This window comes from Phodopus roborovskii, unplaced genomic scaffold, assembly GCF_943737965.1.
Source record: "Phodopus roborovskii unplaced genomic scaffold, PHOROB, whole genome shotgun sequence".
NCBI classification, from domain to species: Eukaryota; Metazoa; Chordata; class Mammalia; order Rodentia; family Cricetidae; genus Phodopus; species Phodopus roborovskii.
Window position 1 is genome coordinate 3,221,362 of NW_026125554.1, and position 27,580 is coordinate 3,248,941.

General features: G+C 44.9%; 1 protein-coding gene across 3 annotated transcripts in view; it reads right to left on the reverse strand.

Annotated features, from left to right (window-relative positions):
• Positions 1-123: 123 nt before the first annotated feature.
• The window catches only part of Akap8l (A-kinase anchoring protein 8 like), a 32,365-nt gene continuing 4,908 nt past the window's right edge, over positions 124-27,580 (reverse strand). The window contains exons 2-15 of one of the 3 annotated variants that reach the window (XM_051177505.1): positions 23,411-23,485; positions 20,206-20,238; positions 19,483-19,540; positions 19,300-19,380; positions 17,248-17,701; positions 17,070-17,166; positions 16,914-16,984; positions 16,510-16,573; positions 15,532-15,640; positions 13,952-14,093; positions 13,760-13,865; positions 13,447-13,577; positions 599-694; positions 124-486 (exon numbers count right to left, since the gene is read on the reverse strand). In XM_051177505.1, the coding sequence (XP_051033462.1) occupies positions 193-486; positions 599-694; positions 13,447-13,577; positions 13,760-13,865; positions 13,952-14,093; positions 15,532-15,640; positions 16,510-16,573; positions 16,914-16,984; positions 17,070-17,166; positions 17,248-17,701; positions 19,300-19,380; positions 19,483-19,540; positions 20,206-20,238; positions 23,411-23,485 (1,811 nt within the window). In that variant the 3' untranslated portion in view covers positions 124-192. Of the gene's footprint in view, positions 487-598; positions 695-13,446; positions 13,578-13,759; positions 13,866-13,951; positions 14,094-15,531; positions 15,641-16,509; positions 16,574-16,913; positions 16,985-17,069; positions 17,167-17,247; positions 17,702-19,299; positions 19,541-20,205; positions 20,239-23,410; positions 23,486-27,580 lie in introns of all 3 variants that reach the window. The other 2 variants (XM_051177506.1, XM_051177504.1) reach the window with 2 other exon arrangements.

The window sequence follows — 27,580 nt, forward strand, 5'->3', positions numbered from 1 at the left end:
TCCAGATTCGCGCACGCGTGCGCTGGTTTAGCGCGTCTCCTCGTGCGCAAGCGCATTAAGTCTCTGGACACTTTCCAGGGTCCCGCCCTCACTTCTCAGTTAAAGCACAAATGAAGAGCTGGTGTTGGAAAGCACTTTATTATGCTGGGCTTCGGCCTCGGCCACGCGAGCCCTGCCCGTTCTTGGTACGGGTTATGGAGCACCCCCACCTCCCTCCTCGTCGTCGTCCACGTCGAGGCCAGGGATCCCCCGGATCTGGCACTGCAGCGCCCCGCCCAGCAAGGGTACTGCGCCCTCCTCCTCTGGAGGCGGTGGAGGCGGCGGCATTGCAGTCTCTGGGGCGGGCTCCAGGGGCACTGGTGGCTGCGAGGGCACAACCTCTGCAAGCCCTGTAGCTTCTCCTGGTGTCCCCTCTTCCAGAGCGCCAGCATCCACCTCATCTTGGTCCTTCTCCTCCTCCGGGCTGTCGGTGAAAGGATTCTCACCCTGTGGAGATAGATGGGGATTTAAAAAAGAGAGTTTGGATTCACAGGGAGTGTGGGGACTAGGTCCACGAAGAGGTCCGGGCTAGGGTAGCACCTTTGCCTTTTTGCCTCACCTTCAGATAGCGCTCCAACTTCTTGCTAATGAGCTTGTTGTTGAGAATACTGCGGGCCACCATGAGAGAGGACTTCTTGGATTGCTCCATCATGAGCTATGGGTAGGGCAAACAGGGCTGTTGAGGCTGCTTTGGGAGCTCAGCAAACCCAGTTGAGGCTCATATTCTCCGCTAACTAGACCTAGCAGCTGTAAATGCACCAGGGACATAACTGTCCAGTCACTGTACACGCATGTCAGGAACTAGGACTGATACGATCTTACTGAAATGCTCCATTCATCCACACCGTATTTATTGTTTGTGAAATCTGATTTGCTTACACAGAAACGACAGTAAGTGCTAGGCCTACTGGCATAAGCTGTTAACTCCAGCTACCCAAGGCCAAATGCAAGGCCTACTTGGACTACAGAGTTCAAAGAGTAAGTGGGCAACTTAGAAAACAAAAAGATGGCGGCGGCGGTGGGGTGAGGTAGACTGGAGAGATGGCTCAGGTTAGATTTCCAGCACCCATAACAGTGGCTAATAGTGATCTCTAACTCCAGTTCCAAGAATCTGGTAACCTCTTTTGGTCACCATAGGCAACCACGCTCTTGCATAGTGAGCATACATATATGCAGACAAAACACAGAAAACAATAAATAAAAAGTAAAAAAAGGGGGGGTAGGAGCTGGAGGAAATAGTTCAGTGATAGACTGCTTACTTAACATTCCTGCAGCCCTAGGTTCAATTCACATACATCCCCAATACAGGTGTGATAAAACCTAGTAAAAGTAAAATGTAAAAACCATAAAGGGGCTAGCAAGATGGCTCAATGGGTAGAAGCATATGTTACTAAGCCTGACAAATTGATGAATTCCCAGGTGCCACATGGTAATGAGAACCAACTCCTTCGAGTTGTCCTTTGACACACACACCCCCCACATAAATAACAAGGAGCAAATTGCCCTAGCACACAAAGAGGTTTTTTTTTGTGTGTGTGTGGGTTTCCTTCCTTCCTTCCTTCCTTCCTTCCTTCCTTCCTTCCTTCCTTTCTTTTTAAAGACAGGGTTTCTCTGTGTAGCCCTAGACATCCTGGAACTAGCTCTGTAGACCAGGCTGGCCTCAAATTCAGAGACATGCCTGACTTTTTCTCCTGAGTGCTGGGACTAAAAAGGTGTCCACCACCATGCCAAAGATGCCTGAACTATATAGTCAGTTCCAGGACAATTTAGGCTACATAAGACTCTGCATCAAAAACACAAAAACAAGGAATACAGACGAAGTTATATTTAAATGTTGTCCATCTTTTTTGTTTGTTTTTTTGTTTTTGTTTTTCCAGACAGGGTTTCTCTGTGTAGCTTTGGAGCCTGTCCTGGAACTCACTCTGTAGACCAGGCTGGCCTTGAACTCACAGGGATCCACCTGCCTTTGCCTTCTGGGACTAAAGGCCTGTGCAGCCACCACCTGGCATTGTGTAACCTTTTAACCCACAGGATTTGGACATAAAGAAACATAAAACAGTGAGGCTGAAAAGAGACACTTCTCTACTGGTGGATCAATTGGTTACAGATGTTGAAAAGCTGTTTGATCAACTATACAAGTACAAATTTGCCTCAGTAATTCCTATCCCAAAGTTTAAAAGCTAAAAATGTGCACATTTACTAGTTGTAGGGGTAAAGAATTGGGAAGCATTTATGTTCTTTAGTGGAGAAGTAGGTAAAACACTCTAAAACAACACCCTGCAGCTCCTCCTCCCACAGTCTGGGCCTTTGGTTTTGTTTTGTTGAGACAAGGGCTTGTTGTGGTAGTTTAGAATGTTTTGGTTTTAGGGGGCTTGTTTTGTTTACTTAGGATTATTTTTGCTTGTTTGAGACATTTTGTAGGCCAGGCTGGTCTGAGCTCACTATGTAGGTCATGCTGGTTTCTCTATGTTGTAGCAATTCTCTTGCCTCAGTCTCCCAAATGTTGGGAACATCTGAATATGCCTGGTTTATAAACTGGCTCTGTTTTTGATCCTCTTGGCCTTCTTAGTGCTGGAATTACAGATTTTCACTATCAGTCTAAGTCATTTTGTCTGGAAGACTTTTTACATCAATATGCTGGGTCATTTCTTCAGAGGTAGGAGTACAAACATGATTATTAAGTCAATGAAAGTGAATTGGTTTTCTTTTTCCATCATGTGTGTACCAGGGCTCAAACACAGGCTGCCAGGCTTGGCAACAAGTACCTGTACTCACTGAGCCACCTCAACAGCCCTCAGAGTTTTATTTATACATTTTATCTATTAGTAGACTGACTGTACCCAAGGAACAGGTTAAGGTTATACAACCAGAATACTAAAGTTCCACAGTAATTCTCACTGGTCAACACACTGTCCTATATTCAACCCCCATGTGTCCAGAAGTTGTAACATGGCTGTTTCCATAGTGATCAAACATGAGAAATACTTTTAAAAAATCCTGTACAACTTATATTTCTTTCAGACTGGAGCTTTTACTTCTAACCATATAAGTATCCCAAGTGATAGTGACTGATTATCTAGCACTTCCTGTAGCTTCTAGTCCAATGTGCCTCACACTTAATAGCACTAGCCTTAAAACGACTGACTATACAGCACTCAGGAGGAAAACAGCCTGACCTGCTCAGTGGGGATGCAAGTGTAATACCAGCTACTGCAGAAGCAGAGGCAGAAAGATGAGGTGAACCCAAAGGCATTGGTTGTTATGTTTTTGGTGTTATATAAAAAGAAAGCTTTGCTCTTCTAGTGCCCTGGCCACCAGCAACCCTATGTACTCTGATGTACACGCCAAAATTGTCTGTGAGTTTCCATAAGGTTAACTCTCCTTAGCTTCTAGATTGCTTGGCCTGCTCAGGAAGATTTATTTGAACAGTCAAGGTAAACATATGATCTAATTTTCTCTCTGATCGCCTGATCTTTTATTTTTCACATTTAAAATCTCTAGAATTCAATACTTGGTATGAAGCAGGGCTACAACTTTTCCACAAGTTTATAAAATACATTTAGTATTTTCCTACTAAACTGAAATATAGGTCTATAATCCTATTTTTTTTTTTTTTTTCAAGCTAAAGTTTCTCTGTGTAGTCCTGGCTGTTCTGGAACTTGCTCTATAGTCCAGGCTGGTCTCAGATCTGTCTGCCTCTGCCTCCAGAGTGGTAGGATTAAAGGTGTGTACCACCACTGCCCAGCCCAGTCCTCCTTTTTTTTTTTTTTTATTTAAATAAATTTAAAATCCGGGGCTAGGATGTAACTTGGTGAAACAATAGCGATAGTATGTGTAAGACAGTGGACTTGATTTCAGCACCACCCCCCACAGACACCCTCACACTTCCATAAGGGCTCTAGAGAACAAGCACAGCCTCACAGCTTCTAAAAGGCTTTAGACAAATAAGCACCCGCCCCACCTCCATAAGGGCTTCATAAGAGAACAAGTTTTCTTCTCAGTCATTTGGTGGCTAAACATAAGCCAACCTTAGCTTTTTATTCCATCTTTATTTATCCTTGAATCATTCATTATTTAACTATAAGGTTTTTTTCTCAGATCCAGAAAGAGGTTAGTATAATACCAGATTGGTTTTCTGAAACTCAAAGAGATTCATTCATCAGAACCTCCTGGTCTTACCTGCATGCACTAACACCAAGTTAAGCAAATGCTGAGTTCTGAGACACACTGAGCTCTTGCTAGACTCTGTCTAGCTTTTAATCACTGGCCAATGTCAGCTTTTTAAATGTTAATTTGTATTGGCTTTGCAGTAAGTTTTAATCTGTTTAGCAAGTTCCTGAACTCACAACTGTCCTTTGTCCAGTACTTTTGGCTGCTGTTAAACATGCCATTATTTTCTTAATATTCCAATTCCCACCCCCTTACCACATTCCACTAACTTTAAGATCACTTTGCTATTAATCTCATGGCTTCTCTAAGAATATTACCACAGGGCTGGTAAGATGGCTTCAATGGGCAAAGGTGCAGCCTGTCAAATCTAGGGACTTGAGTTCTATCCCTAGGACCCACAGGATGGAGGGAGAAGACTCCAAAGAAAGTTGTCCTGAGACTTCCTTATTCAAGTAGAACTAGTGCATATGCATGCCACCACACACAAATAAACAAACACTAACTGTAACTTTTGATTGCTGTTACATTGTGTACACTTTCCCTCCCAGTATTTTATTGAGAATGTTACTAGATTCTTACTGAGTCATCCCTGCAGTTCATACACATACACTTGCACGCCTGCGCACATGCTGCGCGTATGCACACACACACACACACACACACACACACACTCAAAGCACTCATGCACACACACAGAGTAACAGAAAGCCTAAAATTTAGAGTGAGTTCTAGCGCAGGAGTCTGAGGCCTCTAGATTCCAAGCTCTAATGACACTGATGAAAACTTAAAAACAAAACCTACCATTTGACATCTCTGGAAATGTTCCAAAGGACAAATAGTAGATGACAAAATGCTTAATAAGGAAAATACTTTGACCAGTGACAAAAACAATTGCATTTCTCTTCCTGCCCCTGCTACTGAGGCTTAGTTTTAGATGCAGAAATAATAGCTTAGTTGTCATATAAGAGCCAAGGCTTGCCTGAGGGCACAGTATGCCAAGTTTATAATGGCCTGGGCTGAGAGAGACTATAGCCAGTTCATGTCCTCTCATCTGTTTCTTTTTTTTTTTTTCTTAGTTTACATATCGATCCCAGTTCCCTCTCCTTCCCTCCCTCCCTCCCTCTCCTACCCTCCCATGTCCCACCTACCGTCCTGCCCCCCCCCACTCCACATGTAGGGTGATGCCTTACAGCAGGGGTCATCTAAATCTGTCAAGTCATTTGGAGTAGGGACCAGGCCCTCCCCCCTGCCTCTAGGTTAAGGCAGTTATCCCTCCATGGGGAATGTGCTCCCAAAGTCCTTTTGTGCACCAGGGATCCTCTCATCTGTTTCTAAAAGCTGAGGAATAGCACAAAGAGAAGTGCTTGTCTTCATCCTTCAGTCCTTGGCTAAAAATCTGCCTTGGGAGAGCCTACCCTTAGAACAGTGAACTCTCAGTAGGACGGTGCTGGCACACACCTTTGGTCTCAGCACTCAGGAAGCAGAGGCAGGCGTATCTCAGTGAGTTCAAGGCCAGCCTGGTCTACAAAGGTAGTTCCAGGAACAGGCTCCAATGCTACGCAGAGAAACTCTGTCTCGAAAATCCAGCCCCCCCAAAACAAAACAAACAAACAAACAACCCACCCCCAAGAACAATGAACTCTCAGTATCTCCCCAAAGGAATGGACTTCATCACAGAATGAAGTTCAAGATGAGGGGCTCTCTCAAACCAATGGAGAATGTGGAGAAAGGAGCCTGGAAGATTGGAGAGTGATATACATTCAACTAGAGGCTGGCTATGATGACACAAAGAACCAACACAAGAGTTAAGAACAGTCCCTGGATTGAGAATAAATCTCAAACAATAATCTCAGAAACTAACCCTGTAAGAAGCCCCAACTGGGGTAATGGGTACTGGGGCTGAAATCAGGGTGTCAATGCATGCTAGAGAGACACTCTACCACTAATTCATACCTCAGTCCAAGAGCCAGGATTTAACTGGCTCAGATTAGAGAGCAAGTTAAAATCTGGGGCACTGCTGAAAACAAGAGGAAGCAGCCAGAAATTAATGTAGTTCATTAACTGATATGACTAGAAAAGAGATAGGTGGCTTAAAACTACGCTAGGTGATTCAGTCATCTCAGGGTAGCAATAATACATCTACGGTTTTCTCCCTCATCAAATTCTCACTATAGGAATGAAAGACCTCACTAGCAGATACCTCACTAAAGAATTTGGTTTAGCCAGGCAGTGGTAGTGCATAAATTTAATCTCAGCACTCAGGAGGCAGAAGCAAGTGGATCTCTGAGTTTGAGGACAGCTTAGTCTACACAGTGAGTTTCAGTACAGCCAGAACTACACAGAGAGGCCCTATCTCAAACAAACAAACAAAAGGGGCAGTCGGGTCAGTGGGGAGAGGACATTGAAAGCAACAAGAGAAAAACAAGTCTTCACTTACAAGCTGATATCTCACCAGGCAGGAAAAACGCAAAGGCAGTAAGAACACAATAGAAATGTTTTAAGAAAACAACTGTCAAGCTGGCTCTGGCAGGCCTGGAATTCACTCCTGTAGACTAGGCTGGCCTTGAACTCATAGAGATCTACCTGCCTCTGCCTCCCAAGCACTTGGATTAAAGGACTATAAATCATACTTTGAAAAACACTGTTGAAAGGAAAAAAAGATTAAAAACAAGCAAACTCCCAAAATAACCATCAATTAGAAGACACCACTGTTAACACTAATAATCTGCCCATTGCAGATTCAACAAGAATCAACAGAAAGCATATTATTAAAAAAAAAAAAAAAAAAATAGGACCTCCCAAATTTATCTAAAACTCAACATAATTCTACCAGAATATCAACTAGGTTTTTCAGAGAAAACGACAATTTAATCCTAAAACCAAATAGCATATAACCAAATCAATTTTTGAAACAATGTTGGATGTCACACATTTTGAATTTAAATTTAATAATGAAACTATAGTACCAGATAACATTAAGAACAAAAAGAGTCCCAGCATGTGGGCAGAGACACAAAGAATACTTCTAGTTCAAGGCTAGCCCAAGTTAGAGTGAGAATTCCTCTCAACAAGAACAAATAAGTAACTATCTTGCCCTGCCCCTACTCAAAAAAAACCAACAATGGGATAGGATTTAGAGTTCAGAAACAAACCCGTACAGGTATGACCAACTGACTTTCTACATGGGGAAAGAATTGTCTCTCAATGGTACTGGGATAACTATATCTATGTGCAAAAGAATGAATGGAATTAGGTCTTGACCTTATATGATAAAACAATTAAATGGTGAATTAAGGCCTAACTGTAATTGGTGAACCCAAAAAACTTAAGGGCTAGGCACAGTGGCTCATATCTGGAATATTAACACTCAAGAGGCAGAGGCAAGAAAACTGCCACAAGTTCAAAGCTAATCTCTCTACACAGCAACTTAAAGGTCAGCCAATGACATATACATAGTGAGACTCCATTTCAAAATGGAGTGGGAATGGAGGTGGGAGTCCTACATGACCTTATTTTAGTGCATTTTTAGACAATAACGCCCTAAGCATAAACAATAAAAAGAGAAATAGATACAGTGGATTTTTATCAAAATTAAACTTCTGGCTGGCTGTGACAGTGCATGCCTGTAGCTGGACCAGGATTCAGTTCCAGGTCATTTAGGAGCAGCCAAGCAAGTTTCAGTACAGCCTGACCTACACTGTGAGATCATGACTCAAAAGTAAAACAGCTAAGGATGTTGCTCCATGGTAAAATGCTTGTACAACAACATTGTAGGTTTGCTCATTACAGCATGGCAAAACAAGCAAGCAAGCAAGCAAACAAACAAACAAACAGGGCCATTTGTGTGGGGCTGGAGAGATGGATAGGGGTTAAGGGCATGAATTGTTTTTTTCAGAGGAGTGAGTATGTTCCTAGTGTTCATACCAGGTGATTCACAACCACCTGTAGGCCTAGCTTCAGGGATCTAATGCCCTCTTCTGGTTTCTACAGATACCTGCATGCACTCACATGCTTACGGCAGCATGGAAGGGAGGGGCACATTTAAAAATAACATTTAAATAATTTAAAACAATAACATAAACAAGTCCTTTTGTGAGGTAAAAGACACATTATTGTACAGGAGAAGAACTAGAACTCAGGAGCTAAGGAAGATGATGATGAAAAAATTGCTGGGCATCACTTGTAATAGCAAGAACCCAGAAGCAACCTAGATCCCCTCAACTGAAGAATGGATAAAGAAGAGTGGAATACTACTCAGCAGAAAAAAAAAAAAAAAAAAAAAAAAAAAAAAAAAAACAATAGAATCTTGAAATTCGTAGGCAAATGGATAGAACTTGAAGAAACCATCCTGAGTGAGGTTAAACCAATCACAAAAAGAGGAACATGGTATGTACTCACTCATATATGGATTTTAGACATAGAACAAAGAATCACCAGCCTACAATTCATACCACCAGAGAAACTAGGATACAAGGAGGATTCTAAGAGATTCATACAAAGTCCCTCACAGAAGGGGGAAGGGACAAGATCTTCTGAGCATAATCAGAGTGGGTGGGTGGGTCAATGAGTGGAGAGGAAATTAGGAGAAAGAGGAGAGGAGAACATGTGGGACTAGGAAGATTTGAGTCGGGAGACAAAAAGGAGATACCATAATAGAGGAAGACATCAGAGATTAGAAAATGGACTCTAGAGAAATGTCCAGAGACCTACAAGGATGACCCCAACTAACAAGCTGAGCAACAGTGGAAAGGCTACCTGAAATGCTCTTCCCTGATAATGAGATAGATGACTAACTTATATGCCATCATAGAGCCCTCATCTAGTAGCTGATAGAAACAGAAGCAGACACCCATAGCTGAGCCAAACTTCTGGAATCCAGCTGCAGAGAAAGAGGAGTGATAAGAAAATGGGGTCAAGACAAGGCTACAGAAACCCACAGAGACAGCTGTCCTGAACAAGGGGTAGCTCATGGACTCCCAGACTGACAGCTGGGAAACAAGGCTTATACCAACTCAGACCCCCCCTCCCCCCCGAACATGGGTCTCAGTTAGAAGGTGTGGGTAGTCTAAGGGACCTCTGACAGTGGAACCAGGATGTATCCCTGGTGCACAAAAGGACTTTGGGAGCACATTCCCCATGGAGGGATACTCCCTTAGAAGGAGGGAGGGCCATGTCCCTACTCCAAATGACTTGACAGATTTAGATGACCCCTCCAGGAAGGCATCACCCTACATGTGGAGTGTGTGGGGGGGGGAATGGGATGGGAGGGTGGTTGGGGGGCATGAGGGAGGGGAAACTGCAATCAATATATAAAATAAGAAAAATTATATATATATATATGAATGAAAAAATTGCTGGGCATGGCCAGCAATTGGAGGCAGAGGCAGGAGGATCTCTGTGAGTTCAAGGCAAGCCTATTCTACAGAGCAAGTTCCAGGACAGGCTCTGAAGCAATACAGAGAAACCCTGTCTCATTAAAAAAAAAAAAAAAAAAAAGCAAGAAAGAAAGAAAGAAAGAAAGAAAGAAAGAAAAAAGCTGGGCATGGTGGTGCATGTCTTTAATCCTGGCACTTGGGAGAAAGAGGCAGATGAATCCCTCTGGGGCCAGCCTAGTCTACATGATGAGTTCCAGGACAGTCAGCACTATATAGTGATACACTGTGTGGAAAAAATAAGGTAGAAAAACACACAAAATGGAAAAGTATCTGCAATATGAACAAGGTCCTAAATTCAATCCTCAGCAATGTAAAAAAAAAAAATCTAAAAACACAAAAACCATAGTAACTGAAAATAAAACAACTTTCAAATTTTCAAATGATCCAGGAGTCTGAGTAGACTTTCCCAAGAATAGCACTTTTTACTCACTAGGATGGCTGGACCAAGTTGAAAAGGCTGGGGACGTGGCTCAGCTGGCAGACTGCTTGCCTAGCATGTATAAGGCTATGATTCCATCTCCAGTAGTATATGGACTCTGCATGGGGACACATGGTATAATTCTAGACAGGAGGAGCAGGAGTTTTGCTACATAGAGGTCAGACTGGACTATATAAACCCTGTCTCAGATAACACTGGTGAGAATATAGATAAGCTTGAACACTCCTATGTTGCCTTTCAGTACACAAAATGGTGCAACTACTCTGGAAAACAATTTCATAGTTGCTTAAAGTTACACTTCAAGCCAGGTGGTGGTGGCACAGTAATCCAAGCACTTGGGAGGTAGATGCAGCCTGACCTACATGGTGAGTTCCAGAACACACAGAAACCTTGTCTCAAAAAAAAAAAAAAACCCAAGAATTACACTTTAATGTAGACATTCTATTCCTAAATATGTAGCCAAGAGAAATAAAAAATAAAAAAACCCCACAACCCCCCCTACATGTTAACCTGTAAATAAAGGTTCCTAAGAGCATTATTCATTATAGCTAAAAGGTGGAAACAACTGAAATGCCTGAGAGCAGTGGTTCATGGGAGGCAGAGGCAGGAGGATCATTTTGATTTCAAGGCCAGCCTGGTCTGCAGAGTGAGTTCCAGGACAGCCAAGCTACACAGAGAAACAAACAGACAGAGCCACATAAGAGAATTATACAGAAAAGAAAGTTTGCAAATGCCTAGAAGACATGGCCACAAGCCAAGTAAGCCAAGAAATGTCTATAGCCAGCGATCGGAACATAGGTCTGCACACTTGTACACCAGACTCTTTTATCAATTGAACTACCCTTCCACTCTTGCCTTCCCAGTTCCTCCCTCCCTCCCTCTCTTCCTCCCCCTTCTTTTATAACACTGTCTAATGTCATTCAGGCTGAATTTAAACTTGCAATCTTCTCAGTCTCTCCAGTGTAGGATTAGAGGTGTATATATCACCAACCCAGATAAACTCTAGTTATTGTTGTGCCAGGGTCTCATTATGCAGCCCGAGCTGGCCTCAAACTCACAGAAATCCACTTGCCTCAGCCTCCCAAGTGCTGGGATTAAAGGTGTGTGCCACCAGTTTGGCTAAACTGTACAGATTATGATTATTATTGTTGATGTACATCAACTACAATTTAGTAATCAGTTACCAAAATATTAGTATATGGAAGTTTTCTAGTCATCCTCTAGTCTGAAACATAATTTTGTTTTCTTTGCTTTTTCCCTTTTCTTTCTTAAATCAAGCATTCCTTTGCAGCCCAAACTGGCCTGGATCTAATAACCCTTCTGTCTTCTCTCCTTCCTATGTGCTGGGATTATAGGTGTGAGCCATCATCATATCCAACTAGTCTAAAATTGCCTCACCTATAATTTCATCAAAGGCAAAATCTCTGTCAATTCTGACTTTGTTTTCTTAGCTATTGCTATTTTTCCTTTCCCTAACTGGACACTTAAGACCTGTTCAACAGGATAGAAATCATGCCTGGTCCTGGAAACCTAGTTAACTACCCAGGGCTAAGGAAGTCATGGATCTTGAAGGAAACCCTACAACCACCACTAAAGCGGCAGCATCCTGAGCTATATTCTAAATGCTTGTCCTTATCGCCACAGTTAAGTGCAGCCTTCACTCCCCATCAAAGAAACTTCTCTTTGTAAAGTCAGGAACCATTACAAAAAAACACAACCAATTAAAATGCAGAGTTGTGGAGCCCAGTCCAATGGATATATTTACAACATAACATTTGTGTCTAAGGCTCAGGAATTATTGAGGAAAAAGGGTGAAAAGATTGTAAGAACCAAAGGAACAGAGTTTGCCGAGATTGTATCTTCTAGAAATATCAGAAGCTACATCTATGAAACCTTATAACTTGGCTGTCAAAACATAACTTGAAAAGGACAAGATAAAACCAGTAGACATGCTAATGCCAAACAGAAAACTCAAAAGGCCTCAACCTAGACAAAGAACTACAGGCAACTAAAGAATGCTGAGAGTGGGAGACATAGTCTTCCCTAGGGAAGAGTGCAGTACTTGGTTATCCCATTTTAGATCAGCCTTGAAGACATAAAATATAAAAATAACATTATGCAGACTGAGAAGGTTATGTTTATCTAGTTAGGAATGCATAAACACACATGCTCACATGTGCACTCGTGTGCATACACACGTACGCACATTCTCATATCTAACAACAATTAAAAAGAGACCATGAGCTGGGCAGTGGTGGCGCATGCCCTTGATCCCAGCACTCTGGAGGCAGAGGCAGGCAGATCTCTGTGAGTTTGAGGCCAGCCTGGTCTACAGAGTGAGTTCCAGGAGAGCCAGAGCTGTTACACAGAAACCCTGCCCTGAAAAACCAAATAAGTAAACAAATAATGCAAAAATTATAAGAGGCTATGGATTTGAAAGACAGGAAAGTAGGGGAGGCACACGGAGGAGAAGAAAGGGAAAAATGATAAGCTTAAAACAAAAACAAACAAACAAACAAACAAAAAAACAACACCAAAGCAAGCACACACCACATAGTTTTGCCTCAGAAAGGCCTAGGAACACATTGTGCCTCAGATTACTAATTTTTTTTTTTTTTTTTTTTTTACTAAGTGTGCCTCTCCCTGCATCACATCTCATACACTTCTGTCCACAATCATAACAGCAGCAAAGTCTACTCAGTTCCTAGGAAGGGGAATCATCCAAGGCTCTTGGTGCCTCCCACAGGCCAATGTCCTATTCCTGTATTTTGTCAGCATTTCTCTTCTTCATTTCCAAAGTCATTCTTATCCACATAGCCCCAGATCATCTCCCTGTATTCTTCATGGCAGATGTCTCTAGTTCATCATTAACTCTAATCCTTTTACACGACTACTCAAACATTACCAATGACCAAAACAAGCCTCTGAAGTTAATTCTCTTCTCTCTTTTAGCCACATCAGTACTGTTTGTTGGCTTCTGTTTTCTTTTCTTTTTCTTTTTTTTCCAGACAAGGTTTCTCTGTATTGCTTTGGAGCCTGTCCTGGCTCTGTAGACCAAGCTGGCCTCGAACTCAAAGAGATCCACCTGTCTCAGCCTTCTGAGTGCTGGGATTAAAGGCGTGGGCCACCAATGCCTGGCCGGCTTCTGTTTTCTGAAACTAATTCATCTGTTGATCCTTGTGCATATAAAGGACCCATATCCCAAGGTGATCCTTAAAAGTTCAGCTCAATGTCACCCGTCAAACAGTCTGCATGTATCTCCTTGGCCTTCCTTCTTGTCCCTCCCTTTCTCACAGTCCCCCATGGGCAAGCGGGGGCCACAACCCCCCCCCCTCAGAAGAGGACACCTGAGCCTCAACTCACCCTGCGGTTCCGGTTGTGATCCATAGTCTTGAGATGCTTTTGGATGATTCCAAACTGCATGGGGATGAAGAGGTCACAGGCTGCACAGTGGGCTGCCTCCACCTTCTTTACAAAGTGCTCCATAGCAATTTCTGTAGGAGCAGAAGAAAGCAATCATCACTGGTCTCAAGTGCCAAAGACCTAAGACTACCTTCTTAACTTTCCCTGCCACTTCTGAACAGAAGAGCATCATGTTACTGCACTGAGAAGCAGAGAAGGGCAGGCTGGGGGCCTACCTGGTGGCAGCCATCCTGGTGGGATGGAACTTCCTCACCTTGGGTCAGATCTTGGTCTCTGTAGATTTGCTGAATCAGACCATCAAGGTCCTCCACAGTTTTTCGGAGTTCCTCTGTCTTCTTGGTCTTGTTGGTGACATATTCCTATCAGAGAACAGATGTTTATGTGAGTACCCCAGTGGTTCCAGACACTGGAGAATCAGTAGAGGACATGCTGCTCAGAAGCCTACCTGCAGGAAGTCAGCAGTCTGCTTGGGAAGCTTGGTGCCTACATATTTGAAGTGTTCCTTGTGGAACTTGCTGTCAAGGTGGCTACCCATCTCATCCTCGTAGAAGGTCCGATATTTGCAGAGAGAACACACAAACTGGATCCTGCCACAGGAGAGAAACAAGCAGCTGAGGATGCAAGGGTCCCAGGGAATGTCACTGCTACTTCACCCAACCCAGCTGTAGGCCTTGAAACAGGCCTCAATCTGAAGTGTAGTCCCAGAAGAGGGGTAGGCTGGGGCTCATAGGGTCGGGAGCAGAAGGGGATAGTCTGCAGGCTGCAGTTACAGCAACGTAGGGATTAGGGGAAGAATTCTTCCTTCCCAAAGGCAGGAGGCTGAGACCCAAGGCAGCTGCTGCTACAACAGGCAAAGAGTCGCTGGAAGGTTGTCGGAGGGCCTCTCTACCAAGGCTGGGCAGGAGCTTGTGTATTTGGCCCAGCTGGGGACCAGAAGGAAGGATGCCCTGACGAGAGCCAGGAGGCCCTGAGGTGCAGAGTGGAGTACGCAGTCCCGAGGCAGTGCCTGAAAAGGTGCTGCATCTTCCTTCAGGGGTCGGGGGGGACTCAAAGGCCCAGCCCATCCTCTGCTCAGAATGCCTGGGGGTGGTGTCAGGAGGGATGGGAGGCAGCAGGCCTGGGCACCTGCTGCCTCATCTTCCTCTTCCAAGAAGAGACCAGTCTGAGCTGGAAGGAGGGTGCCCGCCTGGCCTGCCAGAGGGCAGCCTGGAATCACTGGGCGAGGTGCTCTGTCTGGGCCTCGTGTCCACCACAGCAGAAGCCTGGGGTCTAGGGCCTGGGCTGGAACAGGCCGCCGCGGCAAGGGGCGGAGGAGGCCAGCCGCCACCGAGGCCTCGGGGCGGGTCCCTACCTCTGCCGGACGTCCTTATCTGGGCCACGGGGTCAGCTTTGTCTGAAGAGCCCAGGGGCCGGGCGCCGGCGAGGCTGAGTGGAAGGTCCAGCAAGAGCAAGAGTCTGAGGCGGAGGAGGCAAGCGCCAGTGCGGGAGCCCTGAGGGCAGACAGACCCGACCAAGGGGCGTGAAGGGCTCAGCCACAGACATGCCCGGCCTGAGAGGGCCGGAGGGCAGGGCCAACAGCCGACCCAGAGGCTGCCATAGCCCACAGGTGCTGTCATCTCTCCTGGGCACGATGGTGGCCTCTTGGCAGCTAGCTGGGGTGGCACAGGCGCCTTGGACCTTGAGTCTCTGATGAGCTGGCCCCCTCCCTCAGGGGCATCGGCCCCCTGCGCACCTCAGGGCTTGTGCGCTGAGTGACCTAGCGCTGGAACTTCTGGGTAATGGTGCTGAGCAGTGCCAGGTCTCAGGCCACAGATGGCAGCGGTCGCCAGGTGGCCACAGAGGGGCAGGGTACGAGTCAGGACTTGGGAGCTGGGCCTGGCGGGAAGCAGGGTCCATGCACAGCAGAGCAGGTGGCGGCTCCCAAGGGAGGCCAGAGGGCGGCGAGATGGCAGAGCTATGGCCCTGCTCTCCTGGTGGCAGCCCCAGAGTGAGGCAGAGGCAGAGGGATGGAAGGAAGACAGTTACCTTTCCACCATACGATCTCGCTGTCGCTTTTTCTGCTTGTCTTGGCTCTTCTTGCTTGCCTGCAACTTGCGCTTGGCCTGGTTGCTCTCATCCTGGGCGGTCAGGGGCCCTGTGGTAACAGAAAGGCAGAGTTACCAGCAGGACTCTTAACAGATTAGACCCTGTGGCCTGTGGCTGAATCACCCGCTGTCCATGAAAGAGGGTCCATCTGAGAGCAGCTGTATACATAAAGCCTCAGGCCATGAGCAGGGCTGGGTGCCCTGGGCTGAGCAGGAAGTAGATTTGGCTTAGGCACCAGGAGAGGGGGAACATGTGTTGACCCCTCTATTTTCCGGAACACCCACACTCTCTACAGAGTGGGCACAGAGAAGCTGGAAGGCAAAGACAGGCTGTCTTGGTGGGAATACAGGCGTGTTCAAGGGACTGGGTGGCGGGATGCAGGGAGGCCGTTCACATGGCCCTGCCCACCCCCCACCGGGCACCGCGGCAACAGTGGGCTGAGGCTGGATTTACTGTTAGGTACCTGCTGGCGCTCATCACTCAGGTGGGGGGACACGGACTCCCAACAAGGGCTGGAGAGGCGCTAAGGGAGAGGACACGCAAACCAGAGCCGTAAAAACTGCACCAAGGGTCCCAGCTCGGACACCAGCCACTGAGGACTTGGAACTGTGTGTTACTGAGGGACCAAGGGGGAGGGGATGTGCCTGGGGAGCTCCCCACACTTTTGACTGCTGCCCCCACCTGAAGGCAAAACCAGAGTGCTAGGCTGGGGGTTACACCATCCATAACTTCCGCTTAGGAAAAACAGAAAGACTGGGAGGGCATAAAGTAAGAGGCCCTTGCTACACACACCCAGTTCCCTAAGGAAGGTCCCCAGCCAGCCATGTTTCTGCTACAACCCTGCCCTCAGCTGGATCCCTCCCACTTCAAGCACCTGGGAGAGCCTCCCCAGTACCTAGGCACCTCTGGAAAACTCACCTTTCTCTGAATCTTCTTTGCCTTCTTCTCTCCCATCCTCTTTTCCCTCCTCGTCCTCTCCTTCCTAACACACAATTTTAAAATTCAACTTTTAAAAGGGTAGTTACCTATACTGGCTCTAAAGGATGAAGGGTCAGGACTGAGGGCATCACCCCCTTCCTACCATCTGCTGTACAGAGGCCTACATATTCTCATCTCTCCCAAAGAAACACATTGCTAGTGAAGTGGTCTGTGCTTTCCCCTACATACACAGTCTCCTTGTGCTGGCCACTCACCACCCTTGCATACAGGTGACACCACATTGTCTGTGACCCCTGCCGCAAAGCCTGTGCTTCTTCAAGCCAGCTCCATCTTCCTAGACCCCACCTGCAGAGAGCAAGAGCCTGGGGTCCAGGGTTACTTACTGCTCGGGAGCCTTTCTCCATAGCCTCAGCACTTTCAGTACCCTCTGCAGTTTCCCCCTCGGTGCCTTCATCTGCAAGGGGAGAAGCGTCAAGCCCCATCCAGGAGCCCCTTGGGGGCGAGGGGCAGGGAACAGGACCCCAGGCTGCCCAATTTACCATTGTCTGAGTCACTGTTGTCTGAGCAGTCTGTTCTGGTGGCTTTGCTGTCTGGCTCATCAGGACTGCCACCCTGCTTTCTCTTCTTCTTTTTGGTCTGGGTCAGAAAGAAGGAGCCAAATTAGAGGTGATAGCTATACCCCAGCAAGAGTCAGGAGAGGTGCACCAGCTTACTCACCCGGAAGTCAGCTGTGCTCCAGGTCTTCCAGGTCCGCCTCATCTGCTTCATGCCATTGCCAAATCCGAAGCCAAATCGGGAGCCACCAGAGAAGGCACCCCCACCACGCATGCCCTGGAACATGCCATACTCGGGGATGATGTTCTGGGAGAAGAGGGAAGGCAGCCGGGAGGCACCAGGCATGCACTGGCCCCGGGCCCCCATGGGGTCTTCCCACATGCGCCCATAGCCCGAGGCCATTGGCCGTCCACTCCGGGCATCCCGGGCCCAGCCCTGAGCCCTTGGACCAAATGTATCTCCTCCACGCATTCGAAACTGGTCACGGTAGGCATCATATTGGCCCTCATAGGCCATTTCCATTTCAGGATCAAGCTCGCCATAGTCATAGCCCGACCTGTAGAGGTCTCGTTCACTCAGGATGGCCCTTGAGTCACAGGCCTCATAGGAGTCATATCTGTGGAGACACATGACAAGCATCAGGGAGAGCCCCTTGGAGTTCCTTGACTCCAACTGTCCCAGCCTACTGCTTCTGTCCTGTCCTGCTCAGTTACTCCCAGTCTTAGCCCTGGAACAGAAAATCCTAAAAGATAGGTTTACTGTTGTTCAGAAAGGCCATAGAATAGATCATCAGCGGCAGCAAGAGCTCCTCATAGGGAACTTGAACATCGCCATGCACTTGCTTGGGGACCCTAAGGAGTGACAGATAGCCCTTACCCAATTGAGGGGCAAGGCTGCCTCCACAGTCTTTCCAGAGTGTTTAGTATGTGGTAATTACAATGGCCAAGGCTGTTCCTTACGAGCAGAGCCAAGCATAGCAAATGCTTTTTCTATACCCGTGAGAACACTGGGCTTTCACCTTTGATGGTTGGGGGTACCGGTAAATCCTGAAAAGCTCTTCTACCCAGAACAAGTGGAACATTTCTCCAGAGATATTATGAGCTTACCAAGGGGTCAGAAATGGCTGGGTTTGTAGTTCAGCTATGGAGTACTTGCCCAGCTTCAAGGCTGGGGTTCTATCCCCAGAACAGAAAACAGGCAAACAAAATACTCAACACAGCACCTAGTAAGGAGGCTGCACCACCTGCCTAGGACAGAGATGGTTTACCCTCAGCTATAGCCTATGCTTAGGTTCTTTTCCCTCACACCTCACAGGTATGGGGCTCTCTCTGCACTTTCTTCTGCAAGCCTCACTGGGAACCATCAACAATTGCAGAAGATAAGGCACCTTCCATTTATCCTAGGCACCACTGCAAGCTCCAGTGTCTCTTGCTCTTCCATAGGAGCCCTGGGGCTTTATTTGGTCCTCCCAGTGACCAGCCCAGTCCCTCCTCACTGTCTGGTCTCCTCCACCTATCATTTGAAGCTATCCAGCTTCCCTTTGTCCTATGCTAGAAATATATATGTGCCCTCTTACTATGCACAAGTACTCCTAAACAAAACCAAAACCAATTCAGCCAATGACAACACATGGGAGATCCTCTACAGTGGGACAGACCTGAGGGTGAGGTAAAGTCCTACCACTGACTTAAATTTAGGCAAAAGGTGTGACCCGCTTGCACTTTAGTAGCTCTATCTACAAAACCAGAACAAAAGTTTTCCCCAGGGATGCTTTCAACAAGTACACATTTATAAGGCACCATTAAGTACTCCTCTGCCTAATCTCTTGGGTGGAGATGACCTGGTTCCCAGTGGTTAGCTCCAAAGGCTTATCTCACCCTTCTAACCAAACCTAATTTGCACTGCCCTGGTACTGTGCAAGACACAAAATCTAGATTGAATATCTAGCTGTCATGAAGGGAGACATTAGCTACTCTACTCTTGAGAAGCCATTCTGTGGGTATAGTCAAGACAACTGGGATCTGCTCATACCCCTGAACACAGGGGAGGTAGCCATGGGGGGGGTGTTAGCAGGGAGGTTATTAGGAACACAGCATCTGGGAAGCACAGAGCAAGGAGAGATAAAGCAGACACCAAGGAGCATTTAGGAAAGATTTCCAGCAGACGAAGTGTCAACCCTGAAGAGCCTTAGCCTCTAACAGCATCCCAACTCACCTTTCTCCACCTGAGCCGTACACACCTCCTTGTATCATGTCTGTCTCCAAGTGCGGCATCATATCTAAGCGCTGGTTAATTCTGGATAAAACGGAATCGGCACTGGCGCTACCCGAGGCACTAGGGTTTGCATTTGTGTCAGAGCTAGCCATTTCCCAAGAGTGTGAAGTGGCCATACCATACCCATAGTTGGTGGTGTTATCCTGGCCATAGCCATAGCCATAACCATAGTTCTCGTAGCCTGCAGTTAGGAAGATAGAGGGGCAGAGATAGCAGAGGTGGGGAGAAGGGAGGAGGAAGCAGACAGAGACAAACAGAGAGAGAGAGAGAAAAAAGCTGTTTTTGGTAAAAAAAAAAAAAAAAAAAAAAAAAAAAAAAAAAACAACAACAACAATCTAAGGGAACTTCTATGTAACAATCTTTTGGTAGACTAGGAATATGTATTACTTCCATTGGCTAATAGAAGAGTTCACTGGCAGGAGGAGGTTAGGTGGGAAGACCAGAGACTAATGATGCTGGGGAGAGGAAAGGCAGAATCTGGAGTCACCAGCAGACAGAGAGAGAGAGAGAAGCAAGATGGGCATGCCATACTGAGAAAAGGGAGCAAGCCATATGACAAAGCATAGATAAGAAATATGGATTAATTTAAATGTAAGAGTTAACTAGCAACAAGCTTAAGATATTGGTCAAAAATTTATAATTTATTATTTGGGAGCTGCTGGTGGGAGAGGAAAACTCAGCCAACAAGGAACTCTTAGCCATTTGAGGCTGGGCAGGCCCTTCTCATTTTAAGGACTTTCTGTGCCAGCCCTGGAGACACCCACCTAAACCCTGATTGACCACATGGGCAGTTAGAAAAACATAACTGGTACAGTTCAAAGGAGTTAAGTATGGCCAGATACTTGCCTCTATTTGTCCCAGAGTTCCAAGTTCCATATCCTACAAAATGCAAAGGAGGCAATTATTTCTACAGTAGCTTCTAGTACAACATGAACTTCAGCTTAATACAATTCAATTCAAAGTATAGTTGAGTACCTGAACTCAACTTTCCAAGGTGCTATATACTGAACAATACCACACAGACATACCTGACCACTCCCTGCCCTGATTCTCAGCCTTCTGAGGCTCTGGTACATGGTGTTTAAGGAGCCTTCTTTTTCTAACACTCTTAGGTAATAAATTTGGCATCTACACTCCTTCCCTACAGACTTAGAAGATGATTTCCCTACTCCTGGATCAATAATAACTGGAGGAAGAGAAGAGCTCACAGTGCCTCAGAGACCACAGGTCACAGTGTTGGCATACCATGTGCAAGGCCCTGAGAAGCCTTGTACATAAACATACCAAAAACTCAGAGATAGAATTTTATCCTGCATTACAAAATAACAAATGACTGGTAACTGACTTAATGAATGAATAAACATTACAAACTACTGTACAAAAAGTATGTATTTGAAGAGCCAGGCGGTGGTGGTACACACCTTGAGGGCAGAACCTACCCAAATTCTAAGCCACACCTTGTGGTGGCAGCCACATAAAAGGACATGGAAGAAAGCTTTTGCTTTCTGTCTGCTTGCCCTCACTCTCACTGGTGGGTTCATCTATCCTATTGCTGAGACACTCCTTCGATTGTTTGAGACCCTTATTCTTCTTCTTCTTCAGGACTCCAATGCAGATGAGGGACACCAGCAGTTTCCCAGGAATCCTCCAGGACTCCAGCACCAGATGAAAACTGCTGAGACATCTAGCCTTGTAGACACTACCAGATTCTTAGCCTTTCCATCAGGAGACAACCACTGTTGGATTACCTGGACCACAGCCTTAAGATCCTCTAATAAACCTCCTTTTAATATGTGTACACATCACACATATACACACACACAGTCAATTACTCCTGAATGCTAACTAATACACAGATATCAACACAGAATCCATGCTGTAATTCCAGTACTAGGGTAGTCAATGTCCTCTCCTAGCTTCTGAGGGCAGCAGGCACATAAGCAATGCACAGATAGATAGATATACATATAGGCAAAACATTCATATAAATGAAATTTTAAAAAAATGAAAAGAAATTAATGCCTTTAATCTTACTAGGCAGAAGCAGGCAAATCTGTGAGTTTAAGGCAAGCCTGGGCTACATACATAGCAAGTTCCAATCCAGACAGGATTGTAGAGTGAGACCTTGCCTCAAAACAAAACCAAAATCTCTTCAGAATTTACTTTGATAAAAAATGATGCAATAATTAAAAAATTTTATGCACAGAAGCAAGCAAATTATAAGCAAGACTATATTTTTTTAAAAAGTAAGAAATGGCTGGGTGTTGGTGGCACATTCCTTTAGTCCCAGCACTCGGGAGGCAGAGGCAGGCGAATCTCTGTGAGTTCAAATCCAGCCTGGTCTACAGAGCCAGTTCCAGGACAGTCTCCAAAGCTACACAGAGAAACCCTGTCTCAAAAAACAAACCAACAAACAAAAAAGTCAGAAATGCCAGATGTAGTAGTGAACGCCTTTAATCCCTGCACTTGGGAGGCAGAGGCAGGTGGATCTCTGAGTTTGAAGCTAGCCTGGTCTATATAGTGACTTCCAGGACAGCCAGGACTACACAGAGAAACCCTGTCTTGAAAAACCCAAAGAAGACAAGAAAGGTGGCACAAACCTTTATCTTAGTACTCAGGAGGCAGAAGCAGGCAGATCCTGTGAGTTCCATGCCAGCCAAGGCTACACAGTGAGACCCCCAGAATCCCGTATCAAACAAATAAAAAACCAGAGAAAAGAAAAGAAGGAATAAATCCAGGGGTTGAATTGATAACTCAGCAGTTAAGAACACTTGCTGCTCTTACATAGGACCCTATCAGCATCCACACAGTTAACTAATAACCATCTGTCCATTTCTACAGGATCTGATGCCTTCCTTCCATGGGCACTGCACACATATGGTACACAGACATACATGTAGGCAAAACACCCATACACATAAAATAAACACAAATAAATCTAAAAAAGAAAACTGGCAAAAAGATAAAATAAAAGGACAAATCCATGGAACTTAAGACTTAATAGATTTCAAGACATATCATCCAATAATTAACATAGACTAGGCCACTGAAAGAAAACAGACTTCAAAACAGTAATAGATAATTGATTTCCAATGGATACAAAGGCAATTCAACAGACTGACCTGAGTTTCATTCTGGAAGCCACACAAAGGTAGAAGAAAACCTATTCCTGTAAGTTGTCTCCTCTGACCTTCACATGCAGGCAGTAGCACATACATATAAATAAGTGCAAAGAAAAGGGAAAGGGAGGGAGGGAAACTGGCCAGAGAGATGTCTCAGGAGGAACCAAGTGGTGAAAGAGAACAGACTCCTGAGACCAGTCTTCTCAGTTCTGGGCTGCACAGGCAACAGAGCAGCCCCTGTGGCACTCACTGGGCGGCTACTTCTGCATATTCACAGTTGATTATCAATTGTGTGTCCACTGGCTTAGCTAGCCTAGCTGCAGTCTTTGAGATGCAGCTAGATAGTGGCACATGGAAGTCTCTTCCATGGCAGGCTACTGCCAAAACCCTGAGTTGGGGAGGCAGGGGGGGGCTGAAGAAACAGCTTGGCCTCTCCCCCATCAACCTTTTCCAGTTGTATTCAGCAGAATGCACAGAACGGCTCTGAATGTACTGAACACAAACTCATGTTTTCTCAAAGCACTATTTTTTTTTTTTTTTTTTTTTTTTACAAAATTTTGTATCTCAATGTATTGCTCTCTACTGAAAACTTTGTAGACAACAATGTCATATGTTCCAATGTGAAAAACTGCTAGACTTTGGCTTCTTTCCAGATCCTCAAGGCAGGTATACTGAAGCTGAATCTTTGGTCAAGAACCATATTAATTCTACAAAATGTGAAAAAGTCAAACAAGTCAATGTTTTACAGGTTAGCTTGCTCAGGAATACAGCTATCATTTACAAATTGCCCCAAAGAAGCACAAGCTATTCAATTGGACCTCAATTCCATTTATCAGTCTGGGCTTAATTAAGAAAGACAGGGTGAGGACAAAACCAAAAGCAACCAAGCAAGGACAGAACACTCTGGTTCCCACCAGGGCCACACTTACCATAATCACAGGTGGGCTGGGCACTGGTGTCAGAGTATGTCGATTGCAAAGTGGTTTCGGATCCTTGGACAAAACCTAAACATATGCACGAGGTGGTTAATTTCCCCCAAAACCAGCCATAGGAAAGCAATTAAGACAACATTTCAATAGAGACTAGCAGGCAGGTCTTCCTTCAGATGAGAAACCTCTAAAATCTGTAGATTCCATACTTTAATTAAATCTCTGAACATAACCAGTGGAAAGGCAGTCATGTTTAACTTGCTACAAGGACTACTAAAAATGTGTAAACATTTAAGTTACTAGTCTACTGTGGTGAATAAGTACTCAAATTATTCTGTTACAGAAGGAAAACGCATTACTGTAAAAAAGCTACTTCTAGCTGGGCGTTGGTGGCACACACCTTTAGCCCCAGCACTCAGGAGGCAGAGGCAGGCGGATCTCTGTGAGTTCAAGGCTAGCCTGGTCTACAGAGATAGTTCCAGGATAGTCCCCAAAGCTATACAGAGAAATCCTGTCTGAAAAACAAAAACAAAAAGTACTCCCATCTCAAATAAAAATGAGGTTAATTTTAAAATTATATTAATGTCAAAAACTCTGCCTTTGTCTGGCTATTTTGTTTTTTGAGATAGGGTCTCACTCTGTACCTCAGACTGGCTCAAATTCACAATATTTCTCTTTCAGCTGCATAGGCACCAGCTATCACAAGCGTAAGTCGCCATACCTGGCTTATAATTTTAGTTTCTCCCATATGCAGAAGTGTGTACCGCCTGACATGGTGGAACACATTTGTTAACCTGACACTTTAGAGGAAGGATTGGGGCTGGCAAGATGGTTCAGTGGGTAAGAGCACGGGCTGCCATTCCAGAGGACCTGGGTTCAATGCCCAGCACCAACATGGCAGCTCACACCTGTCTATAACTCAGTTCCAGGGAGTCTGACACCCTCAAACCAGTGTACATTAAAAAAAAAAAAAAAAAAAAAAAAAAAAAAAAAAGAGTAAGAACCAGAACCATTAGATGTTTAAGACCAGGGTTGACTACACGAGATCCTGCCTTAAAAAACAAACAAAAGTGTATATCAGCAGGGCAGTGGTAGTGCACACTTTTTATCTCACCAGATGGATCTTTGAGTTTGAGGCTAGCCTGGTCTACAGAGTGAGTTACAGGACAGCCAGGGCTACACGGTAAGATCTGTCTCAAAAAACAAAACAAAAAACAAAAACAAACAAACAAACAAACAAAAACAAAAAACCAAAAAAAAACATAATAATAAAAAAAAGTATGTATCAGCTTGGTGTGCTATTAAAGATGAAACCCAGGATATCAAGCATGTTAGGCAAGCATTCTATCTCTGAGTTTTATATTTAGACCTCATTGCTAAAACACAATTACCTGTGTTTGGCATGTTTATATGGAATTAAGTATACTATACATAGTATGAGCATATTTAACCTTAAATTTGGTTAGTTTGTTTGTAATTATTTTCCCCCAAGTCAGAATTTCTCTTGTTGTAGCCCTTGCTGTCCTGAAACTTGCTCTATAGATCAGGCTCTTCTAGCCTAATGAGTGCTGGGATTAAAGGTGTGTACCACCATAGCCAGCTCTAATCTAAAATGTTTAAAGCCTCGAAAACCCAAAACTTTCTGTTTTTTGTTTTGAAAGATTATTTATTTTATGTATGGGTCATTTTCCCTGAGCATGACAAGAGTAGTGGCTAGATGGCATCAGGTCCCTTGGAACTAGAGCTACAGACAGTTGTGAGTTGACATGTGGGTGCTAGAAATTAAAGCCAGTGCTCTTAACCACTGAACCATCTCTAGCCCCCTAGGTGTTTTTTTAAAGAGAGATCTGGGAATGTACTTGGAGCTGATCTTGAACTCATCACTCTGTCTTCAGTCTCCAGAGTGATGGGATTACAGGAAGATAACCTGATAGCAAAACTTAAACCTTTCTAACTGCCCACTTGAGGCTACAAGAGGAATATTCCACACCTGACCTGACCTTATATGACAGGTTGCAATCCAAATGCAAGTAAATGAGTATTATTTTATAAAAACTACCTTCAGGCAGCTGGGTGTGGTGTGGTGCTAACATATGTGTAATCTCAACACTCAGGAGGCAGAGACAGGGATCTTTTTTAGTTCAAGGCCCCTGGTCTACATAAAAGTTCTAAGCCAGTCAGGTGTACACAGTAAGATCCTGTTTCAAAAATAAAACCAACCAAAACAAAACCCTTTGGGTTACATGTACAGAGTGCATGTGGCTAATAAATGATTTATTGTTTAGGGATATTCCAAAATCAAAATAAATAAATAAAAATAAAAATCTGAAAGACTGTTTGTTCCCAGCAATTGGATAAGGGACATTCACCCACTCTGTAGGAGTCACTATGAAGCCGCACATGGCACACCTGTAACCCTATACTCTGGGAAAGCAGAGGCAGGAGGATTGTGAGTTCTAAGCATGCTTACTTACATAGGGAGGCCTTGTCTAATACAAGATATTATCTTTTCACACTTAGTGCTGAGATAATGATTAAGAACCATTAAGAGCCAGGAGATGGTGACGCACGCCTTTAATCCCAGCACTTGGGAGGCAGAAGCAGGCAGATCTCAGTAAGGACGAGGCCAGCCTGATCTACAAAGCGAGTTCCAGGACAGCTGGGACTGTTACACAGAGAAATTGTCTCAAAAAAAAAAAAAAAAAAACCAAAACCAAAACCAAAACACCCAAAGAAACAAAAACGCCGAAACCAAAACAAACCACTAAGCCCACAACTCAAAAATCAATAACAGCATCTCCAATCCATCTGGGTACAAATTCCTATACAGTTGTTCAGTGGAAGGCTTAAAGCCTAAGTACCAGCACTCATGAGGCTGCGGCAGAAGGAATGCCATGATTCAAGGCAGTGTGGAATGCAGAGTGAGATACCCCCCCCCCCACACACACACAAATTACAATAGCCAACAATGAACTCTGAACAAGTGCTTCCTTGCTAGATGCTTTAGCTACATAATATCTCACTTCATCCTCATCAAAGCCAGTATAGGGAGATCTCTTTCCCTGTCCAAAGTTCTTAAAAAGTATCTACTTTTCAAGTCCAAAATGTTCTGCAAATCAGGGACTCTCAGAACTGGGGATGAGGTTGGATAAATTGATTGATTACAATGCCTAAGACTTCTATCCCTAGCACTTCATGAACACAGCAAGTGCCCTTTGCAAATGTGAACAACCACACACTGGGGCCAAAGAGACATGGAAAAATGAATAGCGTATGAATGTGGTACAAAATTAATATGGTTCTCACTTTGTGATCCTTGGGATGATCCCAGGCCTCTGGCATGCTACGACAACACTATGTCACTAAGCTAGTGTATTTACTAGTAAATACTAGTGTATTTAATTACAGGGTACCACCCTGGCCCCAGCTTCCTTCTGCAAGCTAGAATTCCAAATACATCCAACTGTAAGGGCTGCAAATAAGAAAACTGTGGACTCAGCTTTAGTTTTATTTTCCATGGGAGAAACAGAGCCTGGCCTTGGGGAAGGAGAAAATACAAATACAGAGACTGACTCTTTGCTATCCTCCCTGAAGAGATTATGTTCAATTAGATTTCCGCCCCAGGGCTCCAGGACCTTCCCAAGATGCCTAAATTTCAAGTACTGATGATTTAATAACTGTAACGAATGGAGAGATGGATCAGTGGTTAAGAATACTGCCTGCAGGGAGCCATTATAGGTTTAAGGAGAAATTGGGCACTAGGGAAGTGTTCAGAGATTCACAAGGATGACCCCAACTAACAATTTAAGCAATAGTGGAGAGGCTATTTTAAATGCCCTTCCCTGATAATGAGATTGATGGCTACCTTAAATACCATCTTAGTGCCTTCATCCAGTAGATGAAGCAGAAGCAGACACCACAGCTAAACACTAGCCAAACTCCCGGAATCCAGTTGTAGAGAGGGAGGAAGGATGAGTAATGGGGGTCAAGACTATGCTGGAGAAACCCATAGAAACATCTGACCTGACCAATTGAGAGCACATGGACCCTAGTCATAAAGCTGGGGAACCAGCATTGGACAGAACCATGCGCTCTAAATGTGGGTATCAGTTGGGAGGCCTGGGCAGTCTATGGGGCCTTTAACTGTGGAACCAGTATTTATCCCTATTG